Source organism: Opisthorchis viverrini, assembly GCF_000715545.1.
Source record: "Opisthorchis viverrini unplaced genomic scaffold opera_v5_244, whole genome shotgun sequence".
In the NCBI taxonomy this organism is placed as follows: domain Eukaryota; kingdom Metazoa; phylum Platyhelminthes; class Trematoda; order Opisthorchiida; family Opisthorchiidae; genus Opisthorchis; species Opisthorchis viverrini.
Window position 1 is genome coordinate 715,140 of NW_008751900.1, and position 12,547 is coordinate 727,686.

The 12,547-nt window shown below is 44.9% G+C and overlaps 1 protein-coding gene across 1 annotated transcript in view; it reads left to right on the top strand.

Moving 5' to 3' along the window:
* The window catches only part of T265_08903 (hypothetical protein), a gene marked incomplete at both ends in the record, with an annotated part of 70,436 nt that overhangs the window by 3,902 nt on the left and 53,987 nt on the right, over nt 1-12,547 (top strand). The window contains one exon of the mRNA XM_009174831.1: nt 1,118-1,291. Coding sequence (XP_009173095.1) covers nt 1,118-1,291 — 174 coding nt within the window. The remainder of the gene's footprint in view (nt 1-1,117; nt 1,292-12,547) is intronic.

The following is a 12,547-nucleotide window of genomic DNA, read 5'->3' on the forward strand; positions in this document are numbered from 1 at the left end:
TCAAAGAGGTATGGCCACGAGATCCTCCAATTTATCCTGGTCCCAGCACCAAATGAAAGGAAGGAGGCCTTTGCTGAGATATTTATTAAAAGACACCAACTAAACAGTTACAAATTATTCAGCAAAGAAGCAAAACTCTTATATGCATCTTGCATACAAAGACTAAATATCCAACTTCTTGAACGCGACTTCCCGAACCTTCCTAGATATTCATTGACTGATACTCAAATGCAAGCAAATGCTACAAAGCGACTCTTCAATAGACACAAAGCAGGTTTAAGAGAAAGCAAACTACACGCATGCCTCATCAATAGCATCCCGCTTTACACCTCCAGTTAAATAGTAAATGGCATGTACGGGAGCTGTATGTCCAGAAACGTATAACATACTACGAGGCTTAGAGCTCAAGAACGAAATGACTTCGTTCACGCAAATCAAATCGACACGTTCACATTCACTTTAAAGAGGAAAAAGACGCCGCCGCGCATTCCAAGGCAGAGTTTTCGTCAGCAACCACGCGAACACTGAGGTTCAAAAGGTCTAGCGTACGTCTCACTACCGCGATGAACACCAAATCGAATAGAAATGAAGAGAGTGGGCATCTTTTTGTATGGGAACTTTTGGAGCACTTTTCATACGCTCTAAACGGCCCCTGTTTAGGCCCACGCAAACTAGTAGTATACCAGCCCTCTTATTCACTCCGGGTGGTGGCACCTAGGCATCAAAAGGGTGCTACAGCCGAAGCTTGTACATCCGTGCACGCCCGAAAGAACTTGTCGCACTGGCGAACTCCCGGGATAGTCCATGTTGATCAGGCGTGTTGAGGGGAACAAAGCTTACGGCTGATCCAACTGAATTTTCGTAACCCGTAAATAACAAAATTGTGGGACGTACATGCGCCCCCGACAAACTGTTAAGTAATCCTGCCTGCTGTTATCGTGTCACTGCCCCGAAGGCCCTCATAAGTCAAAGAAGGACAAGTGACGCCAGGAATCTTTTTGAGAATGGAAGCGAGCTGACCCGTAGTGTCTACCACGTTCACTATGGGCATATTTGAGAACGGGCACTATTAACGATTCTCCGAATCTGTCTGGGGCTATCCTTTCCCTAAATAAAGGCAAATCGATGGGCCAAACGCTCACTGACCTCACCTCCATCCTTGAACAATCAGTGTCGGAAGACCCTCGGACCAGGTGTATGGTGGCGCAGTTATATGCCTGATTCCACAGGGCATCCCAGGTTCATCGTCCAGCAGGCTACCAAGAGTTGTTGCCCGATATGTGAGACACAGGTATCATGACTTCTCTCTTCAATGGACATGGTCACGCTAGGCTCACCCCTGATGGTTCTTTTACGACCGCTCTCTGTGGAAAGACTGCATGAATCAGACAAGAAAAATTTTCGGTTTTCTTGGTTTCCTTTGTTTCTTCAGTCCTCATAATCTTTCGTGTTCACTGGGCTCCATTTTTGGGGCGCCCGTCAAGCTCAAGTCTGTTCGATAATCCAGCATGTGAAATTACGATGAGGACCAGTGAGTGCCGCTGCTATTGCCAATGACGTCCACTGCCCCTCTAGTGTTCTAGGTTTCGGTCTGCAGGTTAAGTTATCCGCAAGCATGTCGTCGTCTGAAGAAGATGGCTTGCAGAAGCAGAAAAATCGGCCTAACTATTCCAACATTGAGAGTAACTGGCGCGCCGAATCGTACGTTTCAGTGCCACCTTATAAGCGGAAGTTATTTACAAAACCGTGGTTGGAAGAACCTGCAAAGGCCCCGAACGACGCACGACAATGTGTAGTAGCAAAACTGAATTCTCGCAGTGCGTTTAGTTTGATTGGGCAATATGCCCCTTGTGTCCATCCGCAGCAGCCACGATAGGTGACCGGGATAATTTTGCGTGTTGTCAAAATTCGTAGTTCGCTCAAAGGTTGTTATACTCCCTGTTGTTAGGTGGCATACCGTCAGGCATGATCATAATGATACAGTCGGAACGAAGAAACGAATGATGTCACTTATGAGTAATCAGCTGTGCGTGGAAGCAGGGTGGTCACAAAATGAGTGGGCATTATCTCACACAGAAGTGGTCATCTCAAACTGGCAATATGAAAATGCGGTGGACATTGAAGGCAGGGATATATATACTGTGGCTTTCCTGTCTTTCAGGGAGCGTATCACATTCAAGCAAAATCCGAACTATACAAATTGGAGGTGGGAGGCCCCGACACAACGGAGGAAAGAAAAACTAATTATTCCACACACGGTCAATGGTATAAAAAGCTGATGTGCTGTGTTATGGAAATAGAACTTTCGAAAATCTACAGTTTTATCCACAAGTAGCTTTTCAATGACTAACTACATAGCATCCACTGGAGTAACTTTATATATCCTTAGAATTGCCCCTTTCGGGGAGCTCGTTGGCCGAAATATACGGCAAACTAAAGAATGTTTGTGAACGGAATAATACATTCTATGCCAAAATGTTGCATTTTGTTGCGTATAGGCTCAAACCAAAAACCATTCCAATCCACGTCCATATTTTTGCAGATCACTTACTTTCATCGCCCACCGAAACAACAATGCATCTATCGGAAATTTCTGGTGGAATAGTTTTCTGCCATCGCTGAGACCCCGGGATGACCTTGTAGGGCACAAAAGTTTGAACCGTTATGCAAAACTCGATTTCTTGTCTGTCTTTTGTCTATCAGGGGTACTTCGTACCTTTGGAAAATTCAATTCCATTGTGCGAATACTGCACGTCGCTTTCCGGTTGCTAGTTCAAATGAACCACGCTTCCCATTATTGATATAAATTGACTCTATTTCAGTTTGCCACTCGAATCGTTTGATCGCTTTTCATATACCATTTTGTACCAAAACTTCGGTCTGCAATAAATTTGTTTTAATGCACCAGTTTGCGGTCCGCTTTTGATCACGCGTTGACTGTTTAGCCATATAGGCTTTGCTTGCTTTTTAGAGGACCTCATAGTTTATCAAAACTCGCTGAGTTTCGTAATTTTGTGTCCATGTTACTACTTTTAATGTTAATATGTTGCACATCCGCATAGCCATTTGTTCAAAGTGTTGCCAGCTTGATTGTTAAATTTGGCGCCAGTTGTTCAAGTTATCAAAACGCCGTTACAACCACTGCGTTCGCGTTATGAATAAATGTGTCCAAGTTCCCGATTTTGCACATCGTTTAATTGTGTGGATGTAGCAAGTTAACAAATGGACTAATGAATCGGCAGATCTCCGAGAAGCTTTTGGGAAAGTAAGGAGACTGTAGATGTTTAAAGACGTTTGGTGGGTTCAAGCAGCTGCATGCAAACTTAATTCCAAATGTCGTGGGGCGCTCCTTTTATGTGATGATAGGAGTGTCGCTGTTTAATCATATTGGGTCAGTTATGAGTTCCTAATCAAAAAGCAGGTTCATGGTGCGCAAGGTTGGGCACCAACTTCTAAAATATTCACCATCTGCTGGAGTTTTAAAGGGTAGGTACTAAGAATTGTTTGTTGTAGGGAATTTGGCCGTTATTACTCAGCCAAATTTGGTATCAGCAACTTTAGGCTTGGGCAAAGCATCGAGTTCATGCATTTGCAGGGGCAACCATCGTTATGGTGGCCTTAGCCGCCTGAATTGGCAGAGAGTGTAGAACCGCGAAAGTTGCTGAGAAAAATTTATACCATCATTGAGGTCGGATAACACCATTGAAAGACAGGCTGCATATGTTTGGGCGGGAGGCCATCACGTTTGCTAAAATAATCGTAATCACCTACCCGCCTGGGCATCCGTTGAAAGACCAAAGCCAAATATTGGCATAAGTGCGTCAATGATGACTAAAGTATGTGGCTGGCGATGAAAGAGCATAGCCCCAGGATTTTGAAGCAATTTAGAGCTTACAAAGTCCTATTATATAGTTACTAAATCAAGGCCTGCTAAGTTTTCTTGTATTCACGTCAAGCATCCACTGAATTTGCCTCAATATGTACAAAAGATAAGGTATCCCAAGTGTATCTATAAACACGGATCATTTTTAGCCCCCATGTTCACCAGGTGCGTTACATGGTAAGGGGTGCTGTCCACTCCTGTGGCTTTTCTGCGTAGTGACTACTAGAGAGGTATTAAAACGTCCGATAATAGACTATCGAATGTGCTAATTACAAATGCCTTTTATGTAACGGGAAAGTTCGTGAGCTAAACAAATCTTGAGCTTCGCAACCCAAGCAAATGATAGCTTAGATACCAGTGTCAATGAATAATTCATCTTCACAACTGAAGAAATAAGAATTTTTGGAAGCAACACCCGCGTTTGTTGAAATAGTTGTGGTGTAACTGTCGGAGTGTTGAACACACTAAAATAGTCTCCTGAAACGCACTGATGCCTTGAAGCAGGTCACCATGTCGAGGGATATCTACAGCATCACAAAAGGATGACGCTCAACGCCTCCTCGTGGTACGCCCACAGGTCAAGAAAATGGGGTAGGGCTTGTCTGGCAAAGACTTAACGTGCAACAACACCTTGGCGTAGCCGTAAATGTGCCAGTAAATGTTAAACTTTAGATGGACTCAGACACGGCTGGAACGGATATGCAGAAAAATCTATCAGCTATTGCCTTCCATCAAGCGGGTCACCTTGAGTGACACGCAAATCTCCACTGCTAGATGAGTGAACCTCAACTATGTAAAGCTAACTCCAGTTTGACTGGTTCGCTCTGCCCTATGTTTGCATTATATCAGCAATCTAAGAGTCACTGATTCTTAAGCCATTCAACCTATCTTTACCTCTGTTTAGGTTCACTAAATGACATGCCATCTTTCGCATAGCCACACTGGCTGTTGCGTTTTTTGTATAAACAAACTCACTTATTGAATGCCTCTTACACCCAGTAGGCTTTACCTATCTAATCCCATCCGGTCTTCTTCCGTGGTTTCCCTCTTTCGTAGTAGCCACTCCCAATGTCCTATTAGGTCACCATCCCTCCTACTTTCTCTCTACACGAGCCTTAAAAAACAAACAAAATGGTTTTTCGTCATGTGTATAACCAAATTCTCCTGATTTGGCACCAGTCAGCTCAAGGCTCATAAGCCACCGAAACGGATATCCTTTTACTACCACACCTGCCATGGCGACCGTTACGAGGCGTCCATCAATCAAAGTATTCCTGTGAAAAATGACGTGGCTACGGCTAACCGAGTCCGATGGGACGAGCAAATTTTTTATTCACATTCCCTTAGCCTCCTGAAAGACTTACTGGTCCTCTTGCTTACCCAGACCCAACCGACACTGGGATTGGTCATTAATCCAGTAAATCCATCCCGAGTTTAAACCCACATGTGTTTCGTTGCACTTTCAGCTACTAGTAACCACAAGTTTGATGATATTCAGTGCGGTGTACATTTCGTGCTGTGCACTAGCGACGCTTCGCCCACCCAAAACCTCCAACATCTTTCTATCCTTTAAAAGAAAACCAATGAATCTCTCCACTTTTAGTGTACGTAATATTTCCGGGAGTCTAAATGCCATTTAATCTCACTGTAACTTAATTGTCTCAACGCTTCCATTCACCATCTATATGAGTGTGTTTACAAACTGACCAGTTCAAGGTGACCTATTGTAAGCAAATCTCAGTTTTTTTGGCATGATTGATTTTATCGCTGTGGTACCTGCGCTAAACTGGTCTTGTTAGCCCACAATTAACAATTTCTTGTAGTGTAAAATGGATGTCCCTCCTCCTTTCTCTCCATCGTGCTTTAATTTTCACGCTCAAATCGTTGCGGCGTGATCACACAAAGTTGAGACGCTTATCAAACGCTGGGCATTATCTTACCATTATCAAAGGAAGACCGGATTTCGGTGCTACAATACAACTATACCGGCCTTCTGAATTCAAATACTACAAATTAGAAGGCTTTCTGCGGACACACTGAGGCGTTTGTGAGCAATTACTTTGCTCGGGGTAATCGTTAAAAAGAAAATACGCTGTTGTAGGTTGAAGAACCCCCGTTTGACTCACAGCTGTAATTTTCTGGGATTCACCGTTGTGTGTAACGGTGTGAAAGAAGTCCCCCGTCTCACTAAATATACACTCATTTGCAAACTAATTTGGTATTTTCGAGAGACTCATCTGAAAATTAGCTGAATCTCTCGTTTGTAATGTTCTCAGGCGACTGAACGCGCCGCACCAGGACGCCTAATGTTTCTGTCGCGGTACATGTATATCTTTGTAATGTACTACAGCTTACCCAGCTGTAGCTCATTTTCTGCTCTATCATCTCTACAATCATCAGCTTTCCATTCGTTTTGAATATACCTTTTGGGAACAAGACCAAGGATATTCTTAGTCTCTGAACAACGCACCTTGTAGGTTGGATGGCGGCTTGGGGGACGGAGTCACCAAAGTGTACCATATTTTCGCCCGTCTTGCGCGCGTCTTATTCATTGCTGACATTTTTTTCTGACAGTTCTGAATTGGCGATTTCAAGATTTTCTACCATTTTTGTGCCGCACCATTTTGTCTGCCTCGTTGTCAGCTTCGTTTCAGTTGGCAAAATGTATGCTCTCCACTATCACTCTTCCTGTTTTCGTGTCACTGTACTGGGCAGCGCGTTCCCCTGACGTTCGAGAACTCTGAATTCGATCCCCGTAATTCCGTTGTCTATGTTCAGCCCCAGCGTCCTCGTCATATTCAGTATTGTTAAGGTGTAACCAGATCGGCCTCTAACAGACTTGGTTTCCACGTCAACCTGCATCAACTCTTGCACAAAATGAACCAATTCTGCGCTTTAGGGCCATACCAGGCCCATCCAAGGGTCCTGGAGCCAACGTCGCCTACATTAGCGAGTCATTTATACCTGGTGTTTCATCACTCGCCTGAGGAAGCCGCGGTCTCTCCGCTTGGAAGGAAGCTATTGTCACGTCAATCTATAAAAAAACTGGTGATTGACTATCGCCTGGCAGCTACAGGCGTACTGTCTTCACCAGCGTGTCGTGCAAAGTGATGGAACGCATTCTGAAGCAAGCTATCCTAGATCACCTTACTTCCAGCGAACTGATATCTCCAGCTCAACACGGATTGCTCCCAAACCATTCTTGCGTGACAAACATGCTCGTGTTCATGGACGGTTTGACCAAGGCCAAGGACAGAAAACTCAAATCGGATGCCATATTTTTTGACTTCTCAAAAGCATCTGATCGGGTCTCATACGTCCCACTGCTCCACAAACTTGCGCCTACAGAATTCAAGGAAAAATCCTACATTGTATCAAGCCGTTCTTAGCAGATAGACCATTCCGAGTAAAAATAAGCTCGAACTACCCCTCTTTAGCGCCTGCCTTCATTGTCGTTCCTTAAGGCCCCGCTTTGTGGCCACTACGGTTTCTTCTGTACGATAACGACCTTTCAGATGTTCTTGCAAGTCAATGTCTACTTTTTGAGGACGACTTTAAATCCTGGAGTTGCAATGCCAGTGCGTTTCAAATGGGTGTAGGCGCTGACAAACCGTGGTCACTGGATTGGCATCTTCCGCTGCATGACGAAAAGTGCGTCCATGTGTCATCGAAGGAGACTCAGCGAACGCATTAACATGCATGGTGAGAAAGGATCAGAAAAAATCGTGAGGCTAGACGCCAAAAAGTATTTTGGTATCTGGTTCTCTTCAAACTAGTCCTTCTCGCTGCACCATGAGAAATCGGCTTTAAAAGCATTCACCATTTTACGAATGATTTGGTGCACCTCCCGTATTACTCTCGTGGACTTCCAAATACTCCATGGGGCCTACGTCAGACTGCCCCTTGAATACGAAAACCACGTTTTCCACTCAAGACGCACGAAAAACTTCACCCTCATTGAGCGTGTCCAGCGGGCCGTTACGAAACTGGTTGCCGGCCTCAAATCCACAGACCACGAAACCCTGAAGTATTTTCGCCCCCGGTGGGACCTAATTCTTATTTAGGCTCTGATTGAACAAAACTCGTCCAACATGTTTTTCATTGTTAACCCAGTAAACGCATGACGGCGGCATGGTAAGAAGGTTTCCAAGCTCAAAGCGCACACATCCATTAGGCAATTTTTTCCTATTTCGGATGGTAGCTGCGTGGACTAACCCGCCCTCGACGTTGACCACGCTCATTCTAGAACCCAGTTCAAAGCACTATTGAACACCTATTTATTCGAGTCCTCGCGCTCGCAAGCATGCTTCCACGCGCTGAGAAACTAAAGGATGATGACATACCCTTTTTCACTTGCATCCTTTAGGTCAACGAAAGCCGCCAAACAATATTAACAAAACCGACCTGGAAAACCCTGACAAAAGTCTCGATCCTGCGAATCGCTACGTGAATCCGTGAAAAAGCACCAAACATCTGTCGTAATATCTGTCATGCTGCGGTAGTAGACAGCGTGGAATGTCCTTACTGGGGCAAGTGGCTTAGGAGCGTCTACATCAACCAAGATACCACGGAAGGTTGAGCCTTCCCCAGAAACGAAAAACAAGGTCATGCAATTTTCCTCCCAGAATTTCACTTCTTGGATGCCTCAACAAAATGCAGCTACATCGCGAAGACATTCAGCTGCAAAATAAATGAAGTGCGATTCATAACGCTGCAGGCATTGTTTCAAGGTGTGAGAAATATGATTCATGGATGTTCTCATTGGTCGCTTCCTCACCCACAAATGCTGTTTCCAATCACATCTTCCAGGGTCAAGAGGTACCCTCGCACTTTTTTATGAGCCATATATTCAATTGTAGATGGCCTGCGTAAGCAACTTAACTGGGTGGTGGGTAAACTGCAGGCGAGGGAACCCGGAAGGCTACAACCGTCAATAGGCAGTGGATTGTCCAGGCACGAATCCTGCTGTACCAAGGCTGGTGGTCTGCCAATGGCGACCTGATTTCGATGGTCAAGGATACTGTGAATCAAGTCCGCTTGCCCCACATTCTCCGCTCCCAAGGGGAGCAAATCGACGGCCGTAAGTTTATAGCGTAGTACCAGCACCAGTGCTGCAAAGCACCATTTGGGGGAAGGAGATCACGAAGATGACTCCATATGACACAAGAAAGTGCCACACGTTTAAGTATGTTTTTCATTAACGCATTTCTTGTGTCCTAGCACTAAGCAGGCATCATTTAACGAAAATAACGCCACTGAAAATAACATGGTGTAAGATCGGTTCTGCGCTAATGCCGCAGCGGAGGTGCCCACTTTATAGAGTAAGCATGGATGAGCGCAAGTCAGTTGATTGATACAGACTACTGTAACGACCGTTTCGAATTCTTGAGCAACGAGCACCAAGGTTAGCAACCAAACCGGAAAAACTCCGAACGAATGGCTACGCAAATGTGCTGTACTATAAAAAATGAAAGTAGTTACACGGAATACAAAATCACAAACCTCAACGGTTTTCGACAAGCGGTAAGGTACTCCAAAAGGCAAGCAAAGCCGATATGGATGAACAGTCAACGCGTGAACGAAACCGCGTCTCAAACTCATGAATTAAAACAATATATAGCTGCCCAAGGATTTGGTACAAAAATAGTATAACCAGAGCGGTAAAAACGATTTGCGTGGTAAGGAAAACTGAGAATATAGATATCTTGTAAAACTGAAATAGGGTTCAGTTCCACCAGTCCAAAAAAGGGCGGTCCGTTTGAATTGTTAACCGGGAAGGCAGTCATTCAAGATTGGAGGCAATTTTAACTATATATGAAGTTGCAACACTACATCTAACTGGTTGATTGGGCATCATGGACTTCTGGTCATATTTCGGTCTGATGTATCAGTTAGGTTTGTTTAGCTAGCTACAATGAATTACGTGGATGACATCTAGCTAGTTGATTGGACACTCCTTAGGCGAAGTTAGCCGTATACGTTAACCAAACTCTCATTTTTGTATTAGTTGACCAGTTACTTCATCTAGGTTGAAACTCGGTGGTGGGCGTTATGATGAATACCTCACCATGTACATCTTTATACGCAAAACATCCGGCAAAACCCCGGAGCCGAGTAGGAGAAACTTGGTAAATTTTGCCGTCGGCAATATCTTAAGACATAGGTCACCACCATCTTCAGGCCCAACGTCAACTCAACCTAGCGCGAGTTTTCCCAATTTAATGAACGTGTCTAGTTCAATTAATTCGCGAAATTTCCATTCCCAATTTTCGAAAGCACCCAGTAGAGAACAAAATATAATGCAAAAGTGTGTTTACAGGGGTGACGCTATCACATATTTTGCGTCCGCAAATGCAATGTAAACTCTAGTAAGCTCGATAATCCAACAAACCCTCAGAGCTACCGGCAAAATTTGTTCGTTAAGTGACGCATTTTTTCCGCGGGTCGCGAAATCTTAATTCATAACGCACCCATTTTCAGTCTAAGGTATTTAATGACCTTGAAGGTTCGCTCACTTAATCAAATTAAACGCACAATGAATTTACAGAAAATGCAAGAGACATAGATAACATTGACTACGAAGTGATAACATTGAAGTGCTCGCAGTTTCTTAGAAATCTACTTCCTTCGCCGCACACTGAGTGGCGCACGTAGGTCACCTTCTGCAGAAGAATGTTTGAAATTGCCACGGGAGTATTGAATTCATGCACCTTGGAAGTCAATTCTCCAACACAAACGGCGAAGGACAACAGATCATTCGCCACCACAACCGGTGAATTATCGGATAGTTTGGAGCATCAGGTGCATGTCGTGAGTAAGATGGCAAGTATAAATGTAGTTGTAACAGATAACCCCAGCAAGAACCAAGTAGAAGCTTTCAAATGTCGGCTAAAATTGCTCAGAACTGGTGTCTCGGCATACACAAAACAGCGAAAACTTTGTTTCACGTGACGACTACCATGCGGCTTGAAATGGTGACCCAACGCTCCTCAAAACTCTGAATGATGCACACAGTCATTCACCATACCACGTTTAGAACGCAGCTGTCAACCTCAATGATTACTCTTTTACCACGGTCATAGAGTGCAAGAATCTCGCATTCCTAAGTGAGCCACTCGACGTGCTGTATAACATGCTTAGGACTGCCAAAGTGGTTTCACTCCTGTAGACTGCTTCGGACGATTTGTTTCGTCGCATTTCCAAATCGGACTATCCACTACTGAGCGTGCACAGCCTGTTTGCAGGTAAGATAGAGCCTGTGGTCAGAAAGATTGAAGACGAATCGGGGATTCGTGCAGCGCAACGCTTGTGGGTCGTGGCGGACCATGTGTGCTGGTGACATGACGAAACCCACTGAGTGGCATCGCTTAGACAAGCTACACGATGGAATATGCGTCGGTGGCCGGAAGAAAGTACCTGATACCAAAGTAAACGTTTTTGTATGAAAAAATACGCGCTCTCTGTTAGCTTTGAGAATATGGAAGTGGCAAAGTAGGATGTCTTAGGCGAAAGCAAAGCCGGTCACTCACGTTTGGGGCGCCAATTCATCCACTACAAACTTTTTCACTTGTAAGCGTTTACCCACCGTTTACTACCTCCAGAAGCAGGTTGGCCTCTGCTCACTTAGGTCGACCACTACTGCATATCTAAGCCTTCATCGAGAAAACAAATCCCCCGAAATCAGCTGGGTCTTCCTCTCGAAACGAGGATGACCGGCGTGGCCTGTGTGAAAGCCTCTTCACCCCACTTTCCTCGCCATCACAACCAGCAAGCCCTGCCTGGAAAGAACCCTAACACAAACTCCCGAATATCAAACCACCTCGCACACCTTTGAATCCAAGCACCACTTCCGCAAACGGCTGGGTCCTTTGTCTCGCTGTCGACACCTCACAAACCCTGAGCATATGCCGGTCTTAACCGGTGAAACTCAATGTGATTATTTTTACTAAGTGCCCTTGTCAAGGCTATTTGACTCTGCAAAGAGTGGTCTCCATTCAAAATGTATTGTCCAAAACTACCCTCTTCTGAGTTCCATTTTCCCGACATTCAAGAGGGCTGCCGTCATCCGAAATGTCCGAGAAAACCCCTCGATTAGAAAGGAACATTCCATAAGCAGATCCCAATTTAACTTGTCCCTTGCCAGCACGCATACCTAGCCGGTCACTGTTAACTTCTCTCCAAATCCTGTCTCACCCGCTTAACATTCTTCTGTCGGACATTGCCCCAGCTGTTTGGAACAGCCGCTGCCACCAAGGGATTTCCTCTGATATCTCCCCAGCTTCCGGCCTACTAAAGAGAACACAAAATGTGTAGGTGTGTTTTAGGTTGCCTCCTGGTCCAAACATTAATTAGAATTTTAGGATCATATTCGGCGGTGCACCTTTTGAATTTCGTAAACTCAGCACGGATGGGCGATAGTGACACCCCCTATCAAAGACGGCTTCTGCGTTTACACCCTGGTGTGTATGTCACGGATTCACGGATTGATACACAGGATCGAGGCTTTTGCCCAAGTTTCCCGGGTCGGTTTTGTTCTTGTCGGTCAGTGGCTGTCGTTCACCTCAAAGGCACAAGTGAAAAAAGGGTGTAGCACTGCTCTTTATGTTCTCAGAGCGGGGCAGTATGCTGGCCAGCGCGAGGATTCGTATAAATAAATGTCTAATA